The sequence below is a fragment of the Vanacampus margaritifer genome, chromosome 10 (assembly GCF_051991255.1).
Source record: "Vanacampus margaritifer isolate UIUO_Vmar chromosome 10, RoL_Vmar_1.0, whole genome shotgun sequence".
Classification (NCBI taxonomy): domain Eukaryota; kingdom Metazoa; phylum Chordata; class Actinopteri; order Syngnathiformes; family Syngnathidae; genus Vanacampus; species Vanacampus margaritifer.
In genome coordinates, this window is record NC_135441.1 from 22235289 (window position 1) to 22260881 (window position 25593).

The 25593-nt window shown below is 40.0% G+C and overlaps 1 protein-coding gene and 1 long non-coding RNA gene across 3 annotated transcripts in view; one reads left to right on the top strand and one right to left on the bottom strand.

Annotated features, from left to right (window-relative positions):
• Window positions 1-5307: 5307 nt before the first annotated feature.
• gabrb2a (gamma-aminobutyric acid type A receptor subunit beta2a) overlaps window positions 5308-25593 on the bottom strand; it is a 39639-nt gene continuing 19353 nt past the window's right edge. The window contains exons 5-10 of one of the 2 annotated variants that reach the window (XM_077577649.1): window positions 18438-18520; window positions 13054-13191; window positions 11475-11627; window positions 9744-9988; window positions 9232-9372; window positions 5308-7179 (exon numbers count right to left, since the gene is read on the bottom strand). In XM_077577649.1, the coding sequence (XP_077433775.1) occupies window positions 6823-7179; window positions 9232-9372; window positions 9744-9988; window positions 11475-11627; window positions 13054-13191; window positions 18438-18520 (1117 nt within the window). In that variant the 3' untranslated portion in view covers window positions 5308-6822. The remainder of the gene's footprint in view (window positions 7180-9231; window positions 9373-9743; window positions 9989-11474; window positions 11628-13053; window positions 13192-18437; window positions 18521-25593) is intronic. The other variant, XM_077577650.1, reaches the window with a different exon arrangement.
• Window positions 7979-24088, top strand: LOC144058958 (uncharacterized). Its single transcript, XR_013295527.1, has 3 exons — window positions 7979-8061; window positions 23807-23943; window positions 24022-24088. It is a non-coding gene; the product is annotated as an uncharacterized LOC144058958 (long non-coding RNA).

A 25593-nucleotide genomic window follows, 5' to 3' on the forward strand; every position in this document is an offset into this window, starting at 1 on the left:
AATTTTTGTGCGAAACTATCCTTTGCCATTTGCTCAAAAACTCACCTTTTTAGGTTTTTGTGCTAATATCAAAGTATTGTTTTGGCATAATCGTGTGTCGTCTTGGCGACGAGTGTAACAATCCATAGTATGGCACCGCACCACAAGGTGGCGCCTCTTAGTTTTTGTTATGCCTATGCTGCACTTTTACCTTTTGCCGTCAGTGTATGTTAGAGCCAAAAGAAAAATATGAATATACATATGTTTGTCTATTTGTGTTCTATTTGAATATTTTTTGTTCACCAGTCACAAACTACCTGACCTATATTTGGCGTTTTATTTTTGTTATTTTGTTTGTAAATTTATTATGAATATTTGAGTATTTGTGCTCCATTAGTTCGTCTTGCTTGTAGGCTGCCGTAAGTGAAGGGAGCTGCCGTAAAGTCTGGTGTTGACGTTTTGTTTATCGCTTTTGTAACCACCATTTTTTTTTGTGAATGAAAGGACTCAAGCACAATCTAAGTGAAAGCCCTTTTTTTTTGTTCATCCGCAATGGCGTTGTGCAAAGTTTCGCCACAGTGTATTTTATGAAGAAATTAAGTTAACTGTGGACTTCCAGCCAATTTTTTTCTTTTTTTTTTTTTTGCTATCCAGCAGTGGCTGATCAGCCACCGCGTGTTACACGAGCAACTATGTTGAAGTGGACAGAGGAGCTTCATTTAATCAGACCATAGCCTTCTCTAATAGAAAAGTAGTGCTTTGCTGCCATCTTGTGGCACGGATAGGAAATTGCTCCCCCCTTTATTGTCTCTTCTATGCTAGCTATCCAATTTCATTGAATTTGTCTGAAATCAATAAAGTGGACCTCCGTTACTACATGTCTCTCGACCATGCAATTTTTGATAACGTACGTAATTGTTTTTGTAAAGTGAAAAAGTATCTAATCGTAGGTGAAAAGAGGAAGTGTCAACATAGTGGCTCATGAACGCAACCAAATATGAGCAGTTATCCTCCCCCAAGCACCATCAAGGTAAGTTTGGATAAACTTTAAAAATAATCAAATTATTCCAATTGTATTTATTTGCAATAATATTGTACTGTACTGGAATATTTTTAGGCAATGAAAGAAGAACTTTGACACGGATGACAATCGGCTCTAACGACCACTATTAGTCCATTAAATCGAGGCTCCACTGCAACTTTAATTTCCTCATATAAAAATGTTTTCCCCCTCATTTTTTCTAATACTTAATAAAAATCAACACAGCAACATACCATGTATGCAGATTGTTTTGTCTATTTCAAGAGCGCGGTGAGCTGTCGCAATGTCGATTGAATGATGGTGTTTTAAATATGTGTTTGTGCCTACAACAAAGCAGCTTTTGCACAGATGGCATGTATGTAGGATGCCGTTCACTTCCTCATGTTGACATATGTTGTCTTTTCCAGATCAGGCTGCTGAACCTGTTCAAACAAGCCAGATTTGCACAGGGGTCACGCCATTGATAACGGTTGCTATATTTACACACAGAACCAAAGCACACCTGCCAGATAGAATGCATAGCATAAACAAAACCGATTTTTAATAAATGATCATCCTGTCAGGACCTTATTGTGCGTGATTTTTTTTTAATCACGTCTAAGTCAGCCTCACAGATTCACGATCAATCAATGTCCTTGAATGGTCAGGTGTGGGTGATGTGTGCGCCAAAATCAGTGGTTGGATAGCTCATGGAGTGTACGGTAACGCAGCTGTGAATGCACACTACACACACAGATACCAAAAACACACACACACACACTTCCACAGAGCAGAGTCCTGTGCATCCCTAATTAGTTCAGTGACACGGAAAGACTACAAAGTCGAAAGCATCTGCCTTATTCCTCTCTCATACATGCCAACATTAATGCCCCCCCCCCCCCCCCCCCCCCCCGCCAAGAGAGCACAAAGCATCTGTCTATTGCCGTGAAATAATGCATCTGTTTTTTTTTAGCAATGCATGGAGGAACATAAAGCCAGATTACATGTCGGGCTACATCGCATTTTACACCACTTTGCCTTTTTTTTTTTTTTTTTTTTTTTAAACCCGTGAGCATGTTTTTGTTTTGTTTTACACACATTCATAAATGACATGCAGTTCTGTTAAGAGCATGCATGTCTTCCCCGAGACCACAAGATTAGAGGTTTAGCCTGGCCTCCATTTTTTATGAATTCAATGAGAGACTTTAAATATTAGAATTCACACTGTAACGGAAAAAAAGACAAGTAGCAGATCAACAATTTAAAAAAAGAAATAAATAAAGTTGTGTACAAAAAATATGTATTTTTTTAAATTATTATTATTTGGGCAGGGGAAAATAGAATTAAGATGAGAATTACGTCGTAATTTTTTACAAATGACCCTCAAAAAAGGAATTCAACTTTTTGTGTCAATTATTTCACCACAGAGCCACACCTGACTGTCTTATAATCGCTATAGTCACAATATTTTTGGCACCTCGTCTTCTTATCGGCCATTTTACAGATGACTTTCGACGCGCCAGCAGCAAGATGTCCGACCAACAACACAACACAGTCCTCATATCTCTGTTCGACAGTACAAATTGAAGATGTTAGTGGCTACGCATAGTGGTTAGCCTTGCTAATGAATAGCAGGACTGGCGGGAAGGAAGTTGGAACAAGGCCAGTGCTTCTACTATAAGTAAAAGGTAAGTAGAACTCCATTCTACAGAATAAAAGTATATCTAACAGTCTGCTAACAAGAACTTTAGTCATCATAAATTATTGCAGTCACAACACATGTCACTTTACGACACTGATGTTTGTTTACTATGCTATCTATCTTCAGAACAGAGAACGAGCTACCACAACAGTGTCACTATGTTGGTATGTGTTGTGGCAAACAATTTCTATGAAGCATAAAGTTCTTTGTTAACGCACAATGAATTGCTTTCTTTATTACATAACACAATGGCAACAAAGATGAAGTTTCAGTTTGTGCCTGCTGCCCTCTTTTCTCGCAGCCAATCTCGCTAGTAGCTAGCCAGAGCTAGCGAAGCTAACCTAACCGCTATATCAATCAACCCCAAAAATATTTTCATACTCTCGGGTCAGCTCAGATGTATGAAGAATGTGTGATATTGTTATGGAACATAAGATGAGACTGGTCGATTTGTTGAAGAGAAACATTTGTAGGGCACCCACTAATTTAAACTACTACAATTAGCGTTAGCGTAGTTGTATCTTTAATCATTTGTTGCCATGGCTGTCCGTCGAAATATGTATTTGTGAACTGCAATACTGTGTTTATGTTCTGACAAAATACCATATCAATGAATGTCACTATTGATTTACATTCACATTATAGGCGACAAAAAAATAATAATTTGTCATTCAACTCCTTTTATGTACGGTTTTGTACAAAGTACCTTAAATTATCATCTCAAGTCAAAGTATTTTCTTTTCCCATTGTCATTTTTACAAAGCGTTTTAAGGTCTTGAATGTTCACATTAAGAATTTTGACACACTCCAAACTATTGTTTTCCCACATTTACACTTTTGTAGATGTTTTACGGTTTAGGAGATCCAAACATCTTCAATTTTACTGTCATTTCATTGTGTTCTTAGTCGGAAATCAAACATTAGTTGTACATTATTCTCAGCTAGGACAAAATCCCTTTTAAAATATTAAATATTCAGTGTTTTGCAATATGAAATATTCACTAGCAGCCATTTAAGGGCTGCAACAGTGTTGAGGTCAAGGAAGCGAGTGCAGCAGAGTGGAGCGATGGAGAACTCTTTTTCTTCTTTTTCTTTCTTTCCCTGTCTTCTTTTATTTTTTCTTTTTCTGGGCAGTCATTATTTCCTGCGGACCCAAGTCAACAGAGTGCCTCCATATGAATGCGGCTCTGGATTTCCCATCCATTATGCATTCCGAGATTCAATGCTCAAATCTCTATTCAGCACCACTTTTCTACTCACTCAGAGTAGTGTCAGTTTAGTTGTTCACCCACTGGTACACACACAAAGCTACATATTTGGTAACTTGAGTCAAAATGAACACTGCATGCCTCAAAGAAAGCAGAACCATGTGACCGATAACAATATCACAATTATGATCAAATAGAGTCCCCCCCAGCCCCCACCCACCCAAAAAAAGGACATAACTTTGTTATTTAATACCAACCAATTCTTGCTCAAATTATCTAAGATTTTAACAATATGTGTAAAAAAATACTTAAGTTTAAACAGGATAAACAGCAGAGGAAATAAATGGAAAAGAAGCACTGTACAGTAGATAAAGTCTACACACCCCTGTTCAAATGCCAGGTTTCTGTGGTATAAAATAATGAGACTTAGATAAATCATTGCAAACTTTTTCCATTATTAATGTGACTCAAGTGAATTTGAAAAAAAAAAAGTCATTTTTGAGAATGACAGTAAAAATAAGCAATTGAAATAATGTGGTTGCACAAGTGTGCGCACCCTCTTATAACTGGGATGTGGTTGTCTTCAGAATTAACTAATTACATTCAAACTCATGTTAAATGAGGACCAGCACACACCTGCCGATATTTAAAGTGCTTCTAATTGAATTAAATTTCAGATGCTTCAGTAGGCTTTTCATGACACTTTTTTCCCTAACACTTATTGGTCAGTCCCCCCAAAAATGTGCATGTTTTAGAGGTTTCCCATGTTCAACACTGCTGATTCATATTCAAGCTAATTAGCAAGCTCTACAGGAGTCTGATAATTATCCTGATCATTGAATCAGGTGCGTTGGAGTAGAGAAACCTCGAAAACATGCAGGACTCGGGCGATCGAGAGCCGGATCTTGACACACGTGCTTTCAATGGCGGTAGGTGTGCTGACTCCCATTTAACCTGAGATTGAATGTGACTAGTTAATTTCGAACCGCCACAATTTGAGTTATAAGAGGCTGTGCGCACTTGTGCAACCACACTATTTCTTTTGTTTATTTTTATTTTTCTCCAAAAATATATATTTACATTTTAATTTTTTTTTTAAATCTGTAGGTCATGGTTACAAAAGTTTTGAAATAATTTATCTTTTTTTTTTTTTTATATCACAAAAACCTGTCATTCGAATAAGGGTGTGTAGACTTTTTATATTTACCGTATATCATTCTCATATCATTAATATAAATGATTCCACAAGTTACTTTAAGCAAGTAATTTGTTAGCATACTATAATATACAATAATCAAAATCTGGGGTTAAAATGTTGAATTTCCAATCATATCATTGAGTGTCCATTGAAGGAATAGCGGTCCTAAAAGTGTGAGGCCAGCCAAGAAAATGCCACCTTGCACTTTGTTATTGAAGTGATAGACTGTATTGAGTTTTAATTGAATTTAGATACATCTTCATAGTTGTTGACAATCATTACACAACATATTTACAGTCTTTATGAAATATTACAATTGGAATTTACATAAACTTTGTACAAAATACGCCTGACTTCAATGCCTGGATAGCGGGGTCCTTGTTAAGTCGTTTGCGGAGAACAAAACATGGACCCAGTAGCCACTGGTGTCTGGAAGTGCTTTAGTTTCAGCAAGGAGGTGCTTCAAGAGTCCATTAAAAAGAAAGAAAAGGGAGAAAAGTCCAAAAAGCACATCAACAGCAAAGTTGTGAATTTGTGTTTCATTTTTCTTTTCTTTTTTAAGCTCAGTTGAATTGCTCGTTTCTTCTTCTTTTCTTTTTTTTTTGGCGGCATGGAAAATTATTAATGTGTAATTCAACTGCAAAACAACAACAGTTAAATAGAATAAATTGATAATATTTACACAACGTGAGTATTGATTTATAAAAATGAATCATCTCTTTTTCTTTTAACATGATTTATATTTATCTACATTTTTTTTTTTTTCAGAACAAAAACCTAACCACAATGAAACGTATCATACTTCTATCATTCAATTCTACTGATAAAGATGATTGTGGATTGCCATATTTATGCAGCAACTGATTGCAATGAAAGGGCAGCCGATTCATCTTCTTCCACCAGTTTGTCCCGTTAAAGCCGTTCCCCGCCCCTAAAGCTCTTCTCACCATGGCAGAAAGTAAGGAAGAGTCAAATGTTCTTTTTTGTTCAAAACAAACAAACAAACAAAAACAAAACAGGGTGAACTGGACTTGATTTTGTCCGTGCTGCAAAAGCAAAAAAAAAAAAAAAAACACAACATAAAGTCCAACAACTCCTTCACCAGGTGTCCATCGTGTCTTTTTGTGCCCAGCATTGGCACTGCCAATTCCGACGTCCACGCCATCGTCGCTATCATCCTCATGGCAACTTAGATGCAAATGAAATCAAACGTGAACATGCTTTTTAAAGGATGTTTTGGATTTACAGTAATTATAGGAAAATAGACTATCAAGGATGACTCCTTTGAAATCATTTATAAAGCTTTCCCGGATGCAGACAGCTCGGCTACGAAGTAAATACTAAACAAAACAAATCCTTAAAGTATATGCAAACACAAGCATAAATATTTGATCCACAGAGAGTAAGCTACGAATGACAAATATTAGTGATATATTGAAATTCCTGCACCATTACTGTCCTTTTTAAAACTCTTGTTTTTAAAGTGGTTGTCCAATCCGCGGAAGGTGTTTCCCAAATGCTAAGAGTCACCGTAGTGTTGGTGCTGCCGCTGCTGCTGTCTGTCCAGAAATGTCTTTGCACTCTCTTCACGTTGTCTAAAATGAACCCGCTAAAAGTTGGTGCACCGTTCATCACTCATTCACACCATTTCTCTATTCCAGCTAAATCCCCTGATCCCCATCTCTGTGAGCCTGCTTCAAAATGGCCGCCGAGCTTAATGGACGTAGTAGAGCCAGTAGACCACGTTGAAGAAGGAGAAGACGGTGGGGAAGATCATCCTGGACCACTTATCGATAGAGTTCACGTCGGACAAGTCCGGGATGTTGACCTTGAGCTGCGAGGCCCGTCTCCGTAGGCGCGACTTCTTCTGAGCGTGGCGCTCCAAGGCGCTGTGGCCATAGTTCTGGCGGGCCATGGCCGCCCTGCGGTACGGCAGCGTGGAGCTGTCGTAGGCCAGCATAGTGTTGCGGGGGTCCCCGGGTGCTCCCAGGCCCCGGGACAGATCTCCGGCGCCCCCCATTTCGTTCTTCATCTCCAGGGTGCTGAACAGGATGTTGTCGTCGGGAGTCATCTGCAGCGTGAGGGTGCAAAGATAGGCGGAGCCATGAGAAGTGACTGCTCGTGGGAAATCGAAGACAGCTAAGGTCAGCCACGCTATGTGCGGGTGATGAGTGAACACTGACTTAGAAAAGCAGTACAGTGGAACCTCTTTGCCAGTTGGAAAATTCGGAATTTACAACGGACTAACACTAGGGGCTCTATTTTGCAAGTCTGGCGCAGTCTAAATCTGCGCAGGGGCGGGCTAGACTAAGTTTTGGTATTTTTGCAGACCGGTGTAAGCAGGCACATCATGTCGTGAACACTTGATTCGTCGTCCTCTCATTCCCTTTAAATTTGGTGCATGAGAAGTCAATAGTCCTTGACATGATAGAAGAATGAACACAAATTATGTTTATAAGGAACTAGGGCTGGTTAAAAGAAGAAAAAAAAGTTGACCAAGTCGGATAAGTCGACTAAAATTTTCGGTCTCGAAGCTCCGTCGGAACTATGTTTGGGTCGTCCATGTTTTATACACGCAGTATTGAATGACAGTTGTGATCTGATCTTTCTGTTAGTGCACCATCTAGTGGCCAAATGGCGGATGTTCGTCTGCTTAAAAAGCGCTCACCGGCTTCGTACTTAGTGGGCTTTTATTAAACACAATACAGCACATTGAGCTTACCCAAAACACAGGAAAGGAAGCTGTGAACGTCATAAAAAGCACTTGGGCTGTAATTATTATTCTAAAATATAACCTGCCACTCAGTTTTAGGTGTTCATCACTTAACCAGTAGAGGGCAGTCATCCCCTAAACATGCCCAGAAGAAGACAAGAACAGGACGTTATTGACCACATGTAGCTAACAGCTTGTTCTATCCTTGTTTACTCATGGAATAATGTTGAAGCACCGTCTGTAAGTGACTTTTAAGATACTATTACATGTGTAATGTAGATATAATGATGTATGTGTGAACTAAATGGTGTTTATTTACCTTAAGTGGTCATCCCTAGCGCGCTAATGCTAATCGCGATTGCTAACTGTTTAGCATAGGGTAATACCGTTTCACTAATTACTCGATTATTCGGTGGAATTATCAAGATTTGATAGTGACAGTCTGATTATTTTACTATTTCGAGTCAGCTGAGGTTAATTTGGTCATGATAGTCAAAGTTATGTATCTATATATTTCACAAAAGAGTAACAACTTGCTCCTCTGAATGGTGGTAATGAGGTTCCCTCTGGAAACGTTATAAAAAATTGGTTGGTTTAATTTCGAATTAAGAGGTTCCACTGTACATTTTCTAAACTATTGATCATCTGTAAGTGTACGTGATAGTATAACCACAGCACTATGACATAACATTCCTGGAAAAGCAAAAACACATGGCACAAACAAATTTCATCTCAGAATTTCAACCGGTGTGGCTAAAATTCTGTCGATTCACAACAAAGACAAACGTAATTAAATCAAAGAGGAAGCAAGGCAAAGGAAAATGTGACAGGAGAATGTTGAGAGAAACTTTAGGGACTTGGCAGAAATGGAGGAGAGGCTAAGAAGGTTCGGGTGGGTCGGGAAAGGTGAATTCACTTGAACATTTTCTTCATCCATCGCCTGACTTCTGAGGAAAAGGTCCCAATATCGGCTAGACCTGTGAGTATTGTTTTGGAAGTGAAGCCACTAGTAGTCATATCGCTTGAATGATCTCTGATCGAGCAATCCCATTTTACCCACAGTGACTTCTCTGTGTTTGTATCTCAATGATTCGACTACTGACGCTTTCTCCTCTTGTGTCATATTTGTAATTGTCCATCAAATGCGATGTACAGCTCAAGTTGAATTTAGGGAAAGCCTGCAGAAAACAAACTGCTAAGCCGTGGGCGTCAGGAAAATGCATGAAGAGCAAACCAAGAGAGGGAGAAAAAACACAATGGTGGGAGTGATGATCAAAGTTGCCTTAAAAAAAGTCTATGGAACTTAAAGAGATGCACAAAAAAAAAAAAAAAACTAACAGCATTTTCCTCTGATCGGGATCGATTCAGATTGATGACATCATTTGTTTTGACTTTCAAAACCTCCAGTACCTTATTTCTTTGCTCGCCTAGTCCTAATGCGGCATCGTCCACAAAGATGGGATCCCACATCGAGTCATACGCGTCAATTTCCCTCTGTTTCATTCTGGCATACAGAGCATCATCTCTCTGAACTACATTTCCCACCAGCCACTGCAAGCATACAAAATCAGCACTGTTACTTCTGGGGAAATTGTAGCTTGCCACACTCACAAGGAAAGGGTGTTTCTTTTCTTTCTTTCGGTATATGTTGCTGTTGTTGGCGCTAGCTGCAGAATACTTGAAACGGGGAGGTCACATCCAAGGAATTTTTTTTTTATTATTATTATTTTTTTGCTCACGCCACTCATTGCTTCGACATTCACTCCTTCGGAGGCACACACACGTATAAATGGAGTGTAAGAGGACATTTAGCATTGGTCACATTGATCTGGAGAGAAAAAGTCATTGTCTACCAACACACACACACACGCACACACATACATAAACAAATATTCTCACAAGAGCGGTGCCCACACGTGTACCTTGTTGGGGTCGGGCCGAAGCTTCTCGTTATTGGCCGTGGCCGCCTTCTCGGCCGCTTTCTTCTGCCGCTGCGGGCCCTGGCCAAAGAAGATGTAGTTGACGAAGGCGTACTCGAGCAGGGCGAGGAAGACGAACACGAAGCAGCCCATCAGGTACATGTCGATGGCCTTCACGTAGGGGATCTTAGGGAGCGTCTCTCGCAAGTGCGTGTTGATGGTGGTCATGGTCAGCACCGTGGTGATCCCTAGAAAAGCAACATTCGGCCACATTATTAGGGGAAAGCTTGAGTTCTGTAGGCGTAAAAAGCAGGATTAAACAGGATTTAACATTCAACAATGTTCTACAAAAGCTAGGATGATGAAATGAAATAGGCCTTCTTCCTGTTTTCACTCATCAAATTTGCAGTGTCAAACTAAATAGTGTGTTGCCATTTAGTGGCCGATAGTGGAATTACACCCAAAATAAATGGGAACCATAACGAAATTGAGCTATAAACTGTACAAAAAAAGAAGAAGAAAGAAATCTGCGGAATAGCAGGGCCAAGTATTCGGAACCCGCGATGTAGGGAGGTGTACGGTATTCATATATTTGTTATTATTGTTATTATTATCAACCGACAGTCATCGCTTTTTGTAGGCATAAAATATCACAGGGTTTTTTTTATCAACCATTTCAGCAAATGCAAACAATGAGCTTAAAATAGACTTCCTGTTTTCATTCTTCAAATTTTGTGTCAAATTACTGTGTATAGTGTGGTGCCATCTAGTGGCCAATAGTGGAATTACACTCAAAAGTTGCGTTACCAAAAAAAACTGTGAAATAGCGGGACCACGAACCTGGAACCCATGATGGAGGGGGTTCACTGTACCATTATTGTTATTATAATAATTATTATTATTATTATGACTCCATGGAGGATAAGCGCATGTGAGTGTTAATAATGTATGCAATTATGCATCCAAAAGGACGATAAACAAAGTGTAGTGCTGTCAAACATCTGCTATTAGTCACAACACGATTCACCTGTTTTTTTTGTTTGTCTTTTTCTTACGTACACGCATTGTGCTTGATACACATTAGTCATCTGCATGCACAATCTGCATTTGGTCAGATTCACACGTATTATAAATAACCCAGCGGTTTGTGTAGCTCGCAGCCTCCTTCCTGTCTCATCGGCTGCACTCGCTCGCCGCTGCATGTTCGCAGGACGCTGCGAGCGGTTAGATCTTGAAATCACGTTCGCCTCCAAACATCCCATGCGGGGCTCCAACCTGCATGCGTCCCACTTGCGAACACAAATGGCGCGTGACAAGAATGACACACATAAACGCCGGGAGCCGGCTCCTCCTGCGGCTCTGACCTTCCGAGCCCAACGCCAAAATTGAGCTTCGTGGCATTTCGTTTTAAGCGCGGCTCCAAATATGAAAAAGTGCATTATTGTAATGGGGCTTCACTTAGCTGGCCGGTGAAAGACAGACGGGCAGAGAGGAAGACAGCACGCTTCAAGGTCGAGCCGCTGCGCCTCTCTCTGCATGAGTCATGCATGGAGTCATCTGAACAACAGACATTTAGCTCGGCGGCCTATCGCAATCCGCTATCAGTGGCATGCTTAAAGCTAATGAGAAAACCAGTCAAAACACACATCAGACGCATGACAGACACAATGTATGTGGAACGTCTTTTTGTGATGTAACTGGGGGTTATTGTTAGCAGCACCCGGGCCGTCCTACCCAGGGCCACTCTGGCAGCAGACGCGTCGTAGTTGATCCAGAAGGAGACCCAGGAGAGGATGGTAATCAGGATGGAAGGCATGTATGTCTGCAGGATGAAGTAACCGATGTTCCTCTTCAGCTTGAAGCTGAGGGACAGGCGGGGATAGGAACCTGAAGGAGGAAGAAGGAACGAAAAGAGATTTTTACTCAATGAATGTCCACTTGGCCAATGACGCTAACGGCAAATTTAAAGCGTCGTCTCGCTTATTTGCTAATTTGCCGATTCGCTTTTTGTGCTCAGGAGAAAAAGCCTGCCTTAGAGAAAAGTAGGGCATTGACTCCATCTTGTGGCCTCTTGATGGCAAGGAACGATGTTGACGTGAGGAGAGAAGCTTTATTTAGTCAGGCCATAGCCCTGTCTAATAGGAAAGTAGTGCTGTGACGCCATTGTGCAGCATTGAGGGATTGACCGACTACAGATTTTTTGTTGTCGACTATCTGTGTTGTGTTGACTTGGTTTTGATTACATTGAGTTTTGATTCATCTTGTCTTGTTTGTTTGTTTACACAATCTTCAAAAAAATACAAATATATAGAAACCCATTACGGGCTTATCAAAGACCCAACCTAAGAATAATAAACCAACATTTAAATAAAAATATACTACCAATGCTATGTATAGCCTCAACAAACATATCTTCTTCTTGTACTTTTATTAGTCACATTTTTGGTATAAAAAAAAAATCACACTCACTTGTAGCGTCCATAAAGTTATGCCCGCGTTCCTCGCCGCTAATCCCAAAGCGCTTCTGGTATGAATATTTTTAAGGCTAGCAGTGATCAAAATAGCCGAAGCTAGTGAAGGTAGCCGCTATTCTCATCCACCATCATCTTATTTTCGCTGGCCCACACAGACACATGAAGTTTGTGTTGCCTTGTTGGCCATGCGGAATATTAAAGTCGCCCGTCGATGAACTCATTCAAACCCCAAAAACGTCTAAACACGTTTTTTAGTACTTTGTCCTTCACTCCCAAAAACGTATTTACACCTTTTTTTTTTAATTCTTTTGGGGTTTTTTTAAGAGCATACAGAAGGCTTTGATGCCGCTTCGGACATAAAGATGGCTTAAAGCAATGGTAGTACAAAAAGCTGCCAGCAGGTGGCAGCAGAGTATAAGAGATCAGCCAGGGCCATAAATAGGTTTGTGAATAATGATGAAACTTAGCTATATTCTAATGCTAATTGCTGCAGAATGGAAACAGATACAAATATCCTTTTTTTTCCTGATGAAAGAAGAAACTCTAATATTTCTTTTGGTAGGTGTTCTCCATGTTTTTCTAGCAATAGAACACAATATTTTGTAGGCCTTGCGAAATCAGTCAAAATCCAGGAAAACAGCCGGGAGCGAAGGGGGTTGCTTCAGTGAAAATGGCTGGCAGTGAATGTGTTAATCGGTTCAACTCCTAGTGACATCTAATGGAAAATAAACCTTTTAGTTTATAACCTTGCAGCAGGACTCAGTCTTTATAACCCTGTACCGCTTTGGCCAATGAGAAAGCAAGTCGTAAAAAACATAACAGAAGCATTGCTTCGATACCTGTGGAGAAGACCACCTTTGTGGAGATGAGTTTATAGTCGACGATGGAAAACTGTGGCAACTCGATCCTGTCGACGCCGGACACGGCACCTTCTCCTCCTCGCCAGTAGAACTCGATATCATCCGTTGTGTAGCCGTCTGTTGAGCACAAAGCAAAAGGTTGAAAACAATTTCACATCATTTAAGTTCACATCATTTAAATAGTCCGGGAATTGTTGAGAATATCACTTGGCAGGATTTTCAGATTTGAGCATAAATGCTTCTTACTTACATATGTTTTTATCGTAAATTAAAGAGCAACTGTACTGTGAACTAATATGCTAACAGGTCTTTGGGCAGTTTTTTATTGCGTCACTGATTGTCACGGTAAAATTCTTGTTTGTTATTTATTGATTTTTATATTGCCTGGCAGGCACACATTTTATCAGCAAAGGGATTTATAATAATGTTTTTGTTGTTGTTATAATACATTCAAATTCAAAGTATCATTAATCTACTTGTACATGTTGCTGTTATGGGTAATACTTGTTGGCCCCGGGGACAGACCTAATAAAAAAATTATTATAATACATTTTGGACAAAATTTGATTACCTATGAATTCATAAAATTAATAACACCATATAATGTTGTTTTGGAGTGAAACGACACCTGATTGGACACATCTGTCAAAGTTATATATTAGACTAACTCTATTCAATGAGTGCAACTAGACAAAGCTTTGCTTTAAAATAGTTTTTATAACTTAACTGGCTTAATAAACTATAATGATATAGTATATAAATTAAAATATACTATACATGCTTACTATATGTAACAATTAGCCCCATAAGAGTACCCATATGATAAAGTATGCCTTTTGGAAAGTTGATTGCTTTTTTTTTTTTGGCCTCTGCCTGCACAAGAATCAGCAGGGAAGTGTTGTCCTTCCATCAAAGGGAATCAGGTGCCCAATCAATCAATGTAAAATTATTGAAATGAGCACACAATTCTTTGTTTCTGTGCTAATGAAAGAGGAATTGCTCAGGGCGCCGCTAATGATATCAGTGATGACAATGTGGACGTGCACTTAAAATAACCGGATGCTCGACCGCCTTAAAATGAGTGTTGCATGTAATAGTGTGACGTCATCCCTTTGGACTCGTGTTCTGAGGCCTCAATAAATATGGCAACCTGACCAATTTGCTATTTTTAGAAACGGACACAACCAGACTTGGATAGTAAAATGGCACTGAATGGAGTAGCAGCTTGTCAAGCACCAGGCAGCTCAAGAAAACACTAACACGATGTGTATTTATCTCATAACACCTCGTTATGTTGGGAGGTCAATATTTTTCATATCGCAGTTGTAAACTACAGCAAACTTAAACTTAAATCAACAATAAATACGTTTCAAAAATGATAAAAGTTCACAGCAATAAATAACAAATTCCCCATTTAAGGTCCGGCTACATTTCAGAGACGTTTCAGCACACTCGTAAATCGACTTTGTATCGCTAAGGCTAGATACAAAAGTGGAAAATAATAAACACTACTAAGAAGACACTGCCATTCTACTTCTGTGCTGAATTGTTGTACTAGTGAGGTTCGAAATTGTACTAGTACATGAACCTTAACCCCTTCAGACCCATGGATGGTCCCAGTGGACATGATATATTTGCGTGTCTAAACCAATAAAACGCATATTTTAAATTTGGATGCCACTTCTGGTTCATGATTGGATCTTAACTAAGCAATCACAATCACAAATTGATTCACATGACGTTCATGTTAAAAAATGTTGCATATGAGCTTGGTAAGTTTACAACACGTTAAAGCCATATTATCCAAGCGTCCACTATAACAACTAAAAACATGAGATAACCTCAATTTTTTTTTTTTTTTTATATGTTGTTCTTATGTAGGAAAATAGTCCAAATCAGCAAAAAAAAAAGAGAAAAAAAATTCCCCAGCAGAAAAAAATGCAGGTCTAAAAGGGCAACGCTAGATCTCAAGGTTAAATAATCAAATAAATATATTTTAGTGGACAATTTTGAGTCTTGAATTAACCTAACATGCATGTTTTTGGGATGGTAATGTTAAAAAGAAAACCAGATTGAGTGTTTTTTATTTCTGCTTATTCTATTTAGCTTTATTCATAACTTCTTTTCACACTTATATTGCACATAAAAAGTCTACACACCCCTGTTCAAATGCTTTTCTTCAGCTCAAACTGGGGCCCTTAGACGAGTTGGAGGGAATTATGAACAGTTTAAATACCATTGTTAGGACAAATCCTTCAGGCTTTTGATAGAAAGTTAAAAAAAAAAAAAAAGTTGTTAAAGCAGATTAGAACAACTAAACGTTAGGGCTAATCAAAAGTGCTTTAAATGGTGGCAGGGGTGTCTTGCCTCCTATTTAACATGAGTTTTTTGTAAATGTGATTCTCAACAAAGCCACATCTCAAGTCATAAGAGGGTGTCATGTTTTATGCACCCACATAATCTTACGGTATGTTTATTTTCCTTTTCAACAAAAAGGAGGGAGAATTAAGTTTACAGGTCATAGGTTACATTAGCAGTGGAAAAACTTTCAAAATGACATATTCTGGTCTCATCACAAAAACTTGTCATTTGAACAGGGGTGTGTAGACTTTTTATATCCACTGTACACTGTTATGAATGATCAAATTGTACTTAAAACATCCCCTGTATTGTTATATTGCACTTTATTTATATTATTTCCTTTGCAAAATTGCGATATCCAAACTAATCAGAATTAAACCAATGTTGGACTCGGCAGTCCCATTGTAAATCTTTGATGGCTGACTTGCAACCCAGCATGCCAAACCAGTGACGGGAGTCCCTGTTGCTGGAGCACGGGGCTAGCCGGGCTTTTAAGACTCGTGTCTGTTAAAAATGCATCAAGTTTATCAAGTCAAGTGAGAGTTCTCTGCGCTCATTAGTCTGAATAAAATAGCATGTTCTGGCATGAAGCGATTCCAACGTTAAAAACGCTGCCAGTTAATCCATATGAGAGCAGATACTGTCTGCTGATCAAAACCGGGCCTGCGTGCTTCAGTGTGTGTGTGCCTGAGAGAAGAGGAGGAAAAAAAAGAGGTTATGAGTGATGGAGAGAAAGAGATAAAAAGGCTGCAGGATGAGAGTGTGCAAAGAAAAGAGATGAGGAAGTGATGAGGAGAGCGAGGGCGAGCGTAATGGAAGCGGAGCGCAGAGAGGCGGTTCTGACCCGCCGCTGTTTTTTCCCATTGGCACTTAATTCCGGCAACACAGCGATGAAACCCAGAAAGAGTGAGCCCTACACCGCATCCCAGCCCCGTAATCCTCCTCCCCGGGGACCCAGATAAAGCGCGACGAGGACCTCATCTTCCTCTCTCATGTTACACCCTGCCGCCCCTCCTCTTCACAGCGCTTTAAAATGACAAACTCTATGAGAAATGAGATTTTTGTACTTTGCAAACATGGCGGCGTAACTATGGAGGACCAAAACTCACCAAACTCAAAATAAATAAATGACTAAATAAATAATTAAATGACTAATGGTGAAAATAAAAACTGATGTAAAAAAAATATAATTCGAAAATTACATCCCAAAAAATTAATATATATATATATATATATATAGGGCAGCACGGTGGCTGACTGGTTAGCACGTCCGCCTCCCAGTGCAGAGGACGTGAGATCGAGTCCGGGCTTCGGCCTTCCTGGGTGGAGTTTGCATGTTCTCCCCGTGCTTGCGTGGGTTTTCACCGGGTACTCCGGTTTCCTCCCACATTCCAAAAACATGCATGGCAGGTTAATTGAACACTCCAAATTGTCCCTAGGTGTGAATGTGAGTGTGGTTGTTCGTCTCTGTGTGCCCTGCGATTGGCTGGCAACCAGTTCAGGGTGTACCCCGCCTACTGCCCGAAGCCAGCTGGGATAGGCTCCAGCACCCCCGCGACCCTTGTGAGGAAAAAAGCGGCCAAGAAAATGGATGGATGGATGGATATATATATATATATATATATATATGCGTGTATTAGGGGTGTGAATTGCCTAGTACCGATTCGATTCGTATCACGATTCATAGGTCACGATTCGATTCGATACCGATCAATGCCGATACGAATCTATAAATTGATTATTGCGATATTTTTTTCCCTGAAATTTTGAAAATACTAATCAGTAAACTTGGACATGTACACTGTAAGATTTGTATGAAAATGTATTTATCTGAAAATTCAGGTTGCAGACTGAATGTTTCATTAATATAACATTCTTCCATGCTTAATGTGTAAATCCTAAGCCTAAGTAAGACGTTTTGTTGAATATTCCCATAAAAAAATTAAAAAGTAAAAAAATCGATTCGCCCGCATATTGAATCGATTCAATTGCGCGCTGTAATATCGCGATATATTGCCGAATTGATTTTTTCTAACACCCCTAATATATATATATATATATATATATATATATATATAAATATATATATATATATACATTTGTATTTGATTTTTTCATTCGTTTTTATTTTCACTTTTAGTCATTTATTTATTTATAATTTTGCCAGTTTTGGTCCATACTGCCAGGTCGAAATGTTATTCAAATGAGGAGGCGGTCCTAAGCGTGTCACCTCGACTTGTTGTCGAGCAACTCAAGTCACAGATTGTGGTGACAGTGGACAAGATAGTCGTCCATTGCTGGGGCTCCCCATGCAAGCCGGCGAGACTTCCTTCTTCGCCGAGCCTCTCACTCGACCAATGAAAGGCAGTTTGCAACGGCGGAGTCCAACCCAAGACACGCTTAGGACCGCCCCCTCATTTGAATGACATTTCGTCCTGGCAGTATGGACCAAAACTGCCTAAATTCTAAATAAATAAATGACAAAATAAATGAATAAATGAATAAATGACTAAATAAAAGAATAAAAGTGAAAATAAAAACGGATACAAAAAATATAATTCAAAAATTAAATACAAATGTATTTATTTATGTATGTATTTATTTATGTATATATTTATTTATTTTTATTTCCATTTATATATATATTTTTAATGTAATTTTCAAATAATATTTTTTATATCCGTTCTTATTTCTAATTTTAATCATTTATTTATTTATTTAGTCGTTTATTTATTTTGAATTTTGGCCGTTTTGGTCCTCCATACGTAACATCCACAAGGCTGCAGCTGAATTAATTAGGCCGGATGTTATCAGCCGGTGATGTTCGCCTTCATGATCCGTATCTCATCAGCCTCTCTCAGCATTTTACATCCCGCGTTATCACGGCGCTTTCTACCTTTGCGCTTTCTTCAAAAACCCACAGAGCTGCATGCGTACGTGGGATCTAAATCTACGTCGGCGAGTGGGAGTGAGAGCCCGTTGTCAGGGACGACGGTACTTACAGCTTTCGATCTCCAGGGTGCAGTTTTGCTCATCGAGAGGGTAACGGCGCAGGTCCATCATGCAGGCTGCAGTGGTGGTGATCCTGGACACAGAAAAAGACAGCGGTCCGTTTGCTGCGAGCGTCATTGGAGAGAGGACGAGTCCCCGTAAAAAATGTGATGATGGCAAATGTTCACACACTCAAAATGCTGGGTTGTTTTTCTAATATACTTGCTGGGTATTTTGAGAAGAGTCTGTTACTTTTAGGGATAGACCGATTATCGGCCGGGTTGATTCAATTGATGTTCTGTAAATGTCAATTCTAGGGATTATCTGTGCAAGTACCATTTTGACTCATACAGGCATTGGTCTTTTAAAAACAACAACAAAAAAAAAACAGACGGCTGATAATAGATCAATTTAAAACTGTGTTAACTTGAAGGAATTATTTATTCAACATTTCAGTTAACTTTAGAAGAGATGCTGTCAATCCTGGAAACTGTCTGAACCTTCCGTTTTTGTTTGAAATAAAAACTATGATACGTGAAAATGCAACATTGTAGATATTTTTAAATTTTGGAAAACTTGATTTACTGAGAAAACAATAGGGGGCTATTTACTTGTTTAAGTTTTCATGTAACTTTTTAAAACATGCCGATATGACCCTGGGATCTTCCTGAACTTTTTCTTAAAATTTTAGATCAAAGACATCCATTGTCTAAGATAAAAAAATGATAATAATAAACTTCTAGATTTTGCAATTTCTTTTTTTGTTTTTTACATTTTTATTTCCGTTTTAGTGAAAGTGAATATCGGCTATAAATATCGGTTATCGGCTTCCTTGACTACTAATAATCGGTGTTGGTCCTGAAAAATATATCGATCTTTTTCGTCCATTGTCTAAGATTTTTTTTTTGAGAAAAAAAACTTCTAAATTTGGGATCATTTCGCATTTAATAAAATAAAATTAAGTACAATAGGTCGAGCTGTCTTAAGTTATTAAGCTAATTCTACCATTGCTAGTTAGAACAAATTGTAATCCATAGCGGGTAGTTTGGACAGAGGTCGGATGTAAACAGTCACTGGTTCTCTTTCTATCACTTTATTAAACCAATCGTAACAAAATACAGTAAATGGAAGCACATTCTTGACGATGATCTCAACTGACACCGTCACTCTGCACACACAACAGCTAAGCTAAAGCTAGCAAATGGCCCTTTGTTGGTCCTCATTTGCTGACCTCAATGTCCAGCACAAAAGTCCCCATCGTCACCTCATTATGATCATTAATAATAAACAAAATCTCTTTCACCTCACCCGCATGGCCGCTTTTTTTCCATTTTACAGCCTTCGAGCTCTTTGCCACTCATTTATTTGTCTGCCACTAGTTATATTCTACATGTACAGAATTTGGATCGTTTCTAGATTATCTTTTGTCGCATTAGAGAAGAAAACAGGGTTCATGTTGTGGTCACGCAGTCCTTAAACCAAAAGCGAGTCAGCCACATCCGACAGCTCCTCTCAGTGTACTTCCTGTTACGCACACACGACATGTTGGTCCGAGCTGAGTCGGGCAGGGCCAAAGCCCAGAGGCTGTCTGGATGTAACCATGGAGACGTCATCTACGCCTTTAGGATATACACACACATACTCACACTGATTGGTATAAAACATGATAGCATCATGCCGCCATAATAACGACATCAGTATCGGGTGCGGTCTTCGGTTAACTTGTTATTAACGACCACTCCCAAGTCATTCATTTATTGTATTAGCAGTGTTAAGCCATTGAAAATGATTCACTAAGATCAATCCTATGTGAATATGATAAGTTTATTTTTTATTTTTCACATGAAGCTGTGGCTATGTATGGAGTGAGTGGGTTCCGATCGTTTTTTGAAGAGTGCAATTTTGTTGATGTCGAAAGTGAGGCGCACCAGCTTAATCATACATTTACTGTCAAAGCCAAAAAGGTAAGCAGAGCTGCACTGATTTTTTTTTTTTTTTAGATACACAGATTAGCCCGATACACACGGCGTATGAAGTCCTACCTCCATGAGTGACAAAGTTTTTATTGCCTACTCGCGCTTAATTTTTTTCACTATCGTTCTGGGCTTTGCTCTCGCAATAGCGGCTGCAAACCTCGGGCTCCGCCCTCAGTTGTCATGGTAACAAAACCTGCACTTGCTATTGGTTCAGCAGTATGTGAAGTCAGATTAGAGCAGTAAAAAAAAAAAAAAAAAAAAAAACGGTCTAACGTAATACTGTACAAAGAATATGAAATTCAAATACTACCCCCCCCCAAAAAAAATCCTAAAAATCAACTGTAATTGCCTTTAAATGTGAATGTATTAATTGTTGTAAGTATTAAGGAACCTAAAAAATTAGTTATTTTTACATTTCAAAAATTAATCGGCTGATAGAATAAATTTTGTGCCATCTGTCTAAAAAAAAAAAACAAGTTTAGGGTCCTAGTTATGAGCTTGGTCAGGGAATTAAAAAAAATTGGAAGTCAAGGTACCATTGTATTTATAGTTAGATTAGTCAATCTCAAATAGGGGGGCAGGACACCTGGGGGATGGGAGAGTGGGGGGGGGGGGGGCGTATGACCTTAGGGAACTTTTCTTTTTTTTTTGCCGTACCAGAATAAAGTGTAATTGTACATCCACTACAGCAGGTGGCAGTGGTGCTCCCATTGTCGGAGGCAGACTGCGCAAGAAGCATTACTTCCGTTGCAGAGGTGTACTTACAAGCATTTCAGAGACAAATTACCATTTAGTCGTGGAGAGTTGGAGGGGGGAATATTTTCTTCTTTTGGGTAACAAAAAAATAACTGAAAAGTACTGAATTAGAAGGAGGGTCGCCCACAATCAAGTTTGAGCTTTGCAAATATCCGAAGTACCGTCAAAATTCTCTTCTAGTTTGGCAAGTGAGAGCAGTTGTCAGAAAAGTGTTATTTGAAATGTTCCTATGTAAAATATGTGCTCCGCCAGGCCCAGCCGGGCTGGTTAGGGATTTTATGTTTTGAGCTGTGGAGACAGTCTTCCTCTCTCTCACATTCCGCCTCCTTTTTCTTGCTCTCTGGGCTCTTATGTAAGAGCCAGTTAGCAGGGCCGTGGCGCATTGGGGGATTAACGCAGGAGTCCAAATTCCGCCCTACTTTACCCATTTATGACTAAAATGTTGTTCCGATGTTTGGCGATCTGGCAAGTCATCGATCGCTCGCCGTCAGCGTTGCCACTAAATCGTTACAGAGGAAGCCAAGCAGGGGGAAAGGAACAAAAAAAAATGAGGCCAAAATGGCAGGGGTATAAATACCAGACTATTTATAGCCCACCTACATCATCAGCAGAAGTCTCGAAGCTTTTCTGTCTGACAGAGACTCTGCATCGACGATCAAGAGCGGCTCGAGCATCCCTTAGCCCGGCTAGCATGTCAGATACGGACAATTAATAAGCAGCAAAGAATGAGCGAGGGCGATGAGAGCGATTTTTTTGTGCAGGAGGCGCCTTCCTGTCTCCTTCCTCCTTTTGTCTTTGCTGCAGTGAGCGAGAGTAGACCTCTGCAGCACGCAGGCTTGTTTGCGCTTCATCTCCATCACGGCAGGGCCGGGCCGCGCCGGTCCGAGCCGGTCCCCCCTCTCTGCCCGACCTGCCGGAGGAGAGGCCTCGCTGGAGCATATCACGCAGATTCAAACACGCTACATTTGCTCTGCGTCCGAGCTAATAGGACATGCAGTTCTAAAAAAAGGCTGTTTTTGCTGCATGTTCCCGGCCGAGCTGCCGCGTGTGCGTGGATGCGAGCGTGCGCGCGGACCCCCCCTGAGGGGAGCCGTGCACCTTTGTTCCCAATGACCTTGTTTACGGACATCGCACAACCACCGCGAATTCAGACGGAATCTCATTTGGAGGCGGCGTCACAGCGCAGAGTGAATTCAAGAGTGCGAGCTTAGGAACGCCAGCGCGCCCCGTAATCAACCTGACATTTGCATCCAATCATATTTTAGCCCATTAATGAAGCTAGACGTTGAAATGAAGATGGAGAAGATGCCTCCATTTTGGATAGGGAGCTCCCCGCGCAGCCACATTTCAAAATAAAATGTCTGCTGCGCCAAAGTCCAGGCTCAAACCAGCCTTGTTTGATCATTGGCTCGATTGGGTGAAATTGATAACTTTAAAGGCCCGGGTTGAGTGTATTGATTTGAAGAGGGGCTGAATCCAACCCCTCTTCCTCCACTCAACATCTTTTTCTCATCCGGGCCCGAGCGATGCCTTTTAGTGAGCTGCGAGGATACGTCCTCTCACAAAAGGAGTGCAAAAGATAGCGAGAGGGGCGGGGTCAGCGAGAGGAGGAGGCAGGGAGAATCCTAATAATTTCTCCATTTTGAATGAAGTCTGACCTTCACGTCTCTTTCTCTCTGGATCTGCCTCTCTTGACCTTTGCCTGTGAATTTTGAGCAACATGCTTCAGGAGGTCCTATGTGGTCTTTCCTCTCTCACTAGATGGTTTGTTGTGTGCCAGCTGTGCTAATGCATGAGATTTTTTTTAGGGATGTGTAATTCGATCACACTGCAGGTTCAGGTCATTGGAGATCGAAAAATCACGAGAATTTGGAAAACACTATATATATATATATTTAAAGCTCCTTTAACGCCACCATTTTATTATTTTTTTTACGTGCAATTAATGACCGCCCCTTACTTGGAAAGCCTGCACTGGGGGAATTCCAGTCGCAACGCAGCAGACACGTCCACGTCAAAATTGAGCAGTAATAAATGTAATAATAATGCATATATTTGTAGAGACTGGGGTCAAGTTGTATTTTACAATTTTAAAAATGAGCAGAATTTCACAAGTTACTTCATGTTAAAGTATTAGATCGCTCTTAATATGAAAAGAAAAATGCACTGAGCTGTCGACAACCCATGTCTTACAAATGCAATTATGCCATCTGGTGGCTGAAAACTGACCTCAACACAAATCAATATCACACGGGTCTTTTTAATTGTAACTCAATTAGATAAATTATTATGAAATTACTGTATCAGTGACTAAAAGATGCAGCCGTATTAGTTTAACATTTTTCCCACTTTTATGTTAACAAGATAATGAAAACGTAGAAAAAAATATTTTATTGTACATTTTGAACAGATAGAAAATGTGCGATTAATCGTGAGTTGACTATTGAAGTTATGCGATTAATTACGATTAAAAACGTTTTGCCTAATGAATACAAATCAAGGATCATCTTGATCACGATCTTTATTATTGACCTTTTTTTTTTTTAAATGAATACCTGGGCTAAAAAAGGAAACCACTAAATTACAGTATATGAGACGCTAGCAGGATTTCCAAGCTAATGAACGTCGACGATGTTCTTGTATCGCAGACCCGCACTGTGATTCCGTGACTGGTGATGCATCGGCGTACATCGTGTTTTCCCAGTGAGGACTCTCCACTCAGTTGGCCATCTTGCGCACATCCGCTCCAGCCCTGCTGTTGCAACCAGGCCGCCCGTCTCTGCAGGTATGTGTCAGCCTGCTCAGAGCACTCAGGCATCTGGCCGGCCTGACTCTGACAGCAGCTTGTGTCTGGACGCGCTAGCATCAAATAAAACCTGAACCAAACCCACGAAGCAAATAATGGAGGAGCCGGGAGGCACCCGGCACTGACAAGGACGACGTATGTGAGGTAACAACTGCATCCCTCTTCTGCACGCACGCCCGCAAATTCACAACAAGCCCCTCTCTCCCAGCCTCCATTTCTTTTGGCAGTTATGCAAAGCATATGTGTTGGGCTTATATAATTGGCTCAGAGTGTTATGAATTACATTTCTCAACAAAATGTTGGGATGAATAATCTGGTGCAGTGCAGATGCTTTAATATTTTAAGGAGCCTTTGCGCAAAAAAAAAAAAAGGCATCTCCGGGTCTAGCGAGAGAATGACTGAATGCAGCAACATCTTGAATTATTATCTTTTTTTTGTTTTGTTTTTAAAGCATGTAAACCAATCGGCGGTTACGTGCAAATGCGCCAACGCGCTGTACGAAGGAGGAGGAGGCGACGGATCAGCAGCAGTAACCGACGGGTCTTGCCGACCTGCGCGTCCACATACACAGCTTCGGTGCAGATACAGATTCGGCGTTTGTATTGAACTGCTACATTATTGATTGAGAGTTATCAATTATAGATTGCATTCTCCTTCGGGGTGCGCCGGTCCAACGCCGAGCGGAGACGACTTGCAGACGGGTTGAGCCATCTCGCGCCAATCAGACACGTGGCTTGTTTGTATCGCACTGCTTCATTATTGATATGGGCCAATCAATTATGGATTTTTATGATCATCAAGGGATGCGGGCAGCTAAATTAGGAAAGTGGCGCTCCTGCTTTTTACACACCTCACTGGAATGGAAAGATCGAAGCACCTTGGAATTCCACAAGACACATCTCATACAAGTCAGCTTTATGCTACGGACCAAAAACATGGAGCGGAGAACCACCAAAAACACAATTCGGAATTGACTGGCCAGAAACAACAGATAATTAGAATAAGAGGTTCAAATCGCCCAAAAATACAAATTGTTTTTTTTGCACATTGAATAGCAAAACCATCAACAGAATATAAAAGAACCACCGAAACCGTCCCAAAAAGCTTTGCTTTCACCTTCCGCGCGTAGTTGGAGATTGAAAGAACCTCCGCGCTACTTATGCAGAAGAAGCTAGCTAGCAATTGCTTCAGCTGGCTACTAGTGCACCGAAACACTTTGCGGAGTTGCTGCTAAGTCAGTAATCATAAGAATAAATAAGCTACATTTTTTGACAAGCGTCATAATCATAGAGGAATGATGAGAAAATATAGAGAAGAATCGATGCTAAATGCTAAGCTAACATAAAATCGGCATGGCTAGCACTAACTAGAATTGAAGCGAAAGTCCTTTGTTTTTGTCTTAGTCAGTTGAGCTTATGGGGTTGTTTTGAAACTCATTTTTGATATTACTTTACTGTACGTACAGAAGAAAGAAGGTCGAAACTGTTGTGAGTTGTAGCATTCTTTACTTTGTTAAACAATCCTTAGTGACCTTTTTTTAAATCTTGCACTTCACAAATACTACATATTATGTGATACTTACACTAAAACTAATAAAAACTAAACTGAAGCCTTTTTGAAAACATAATA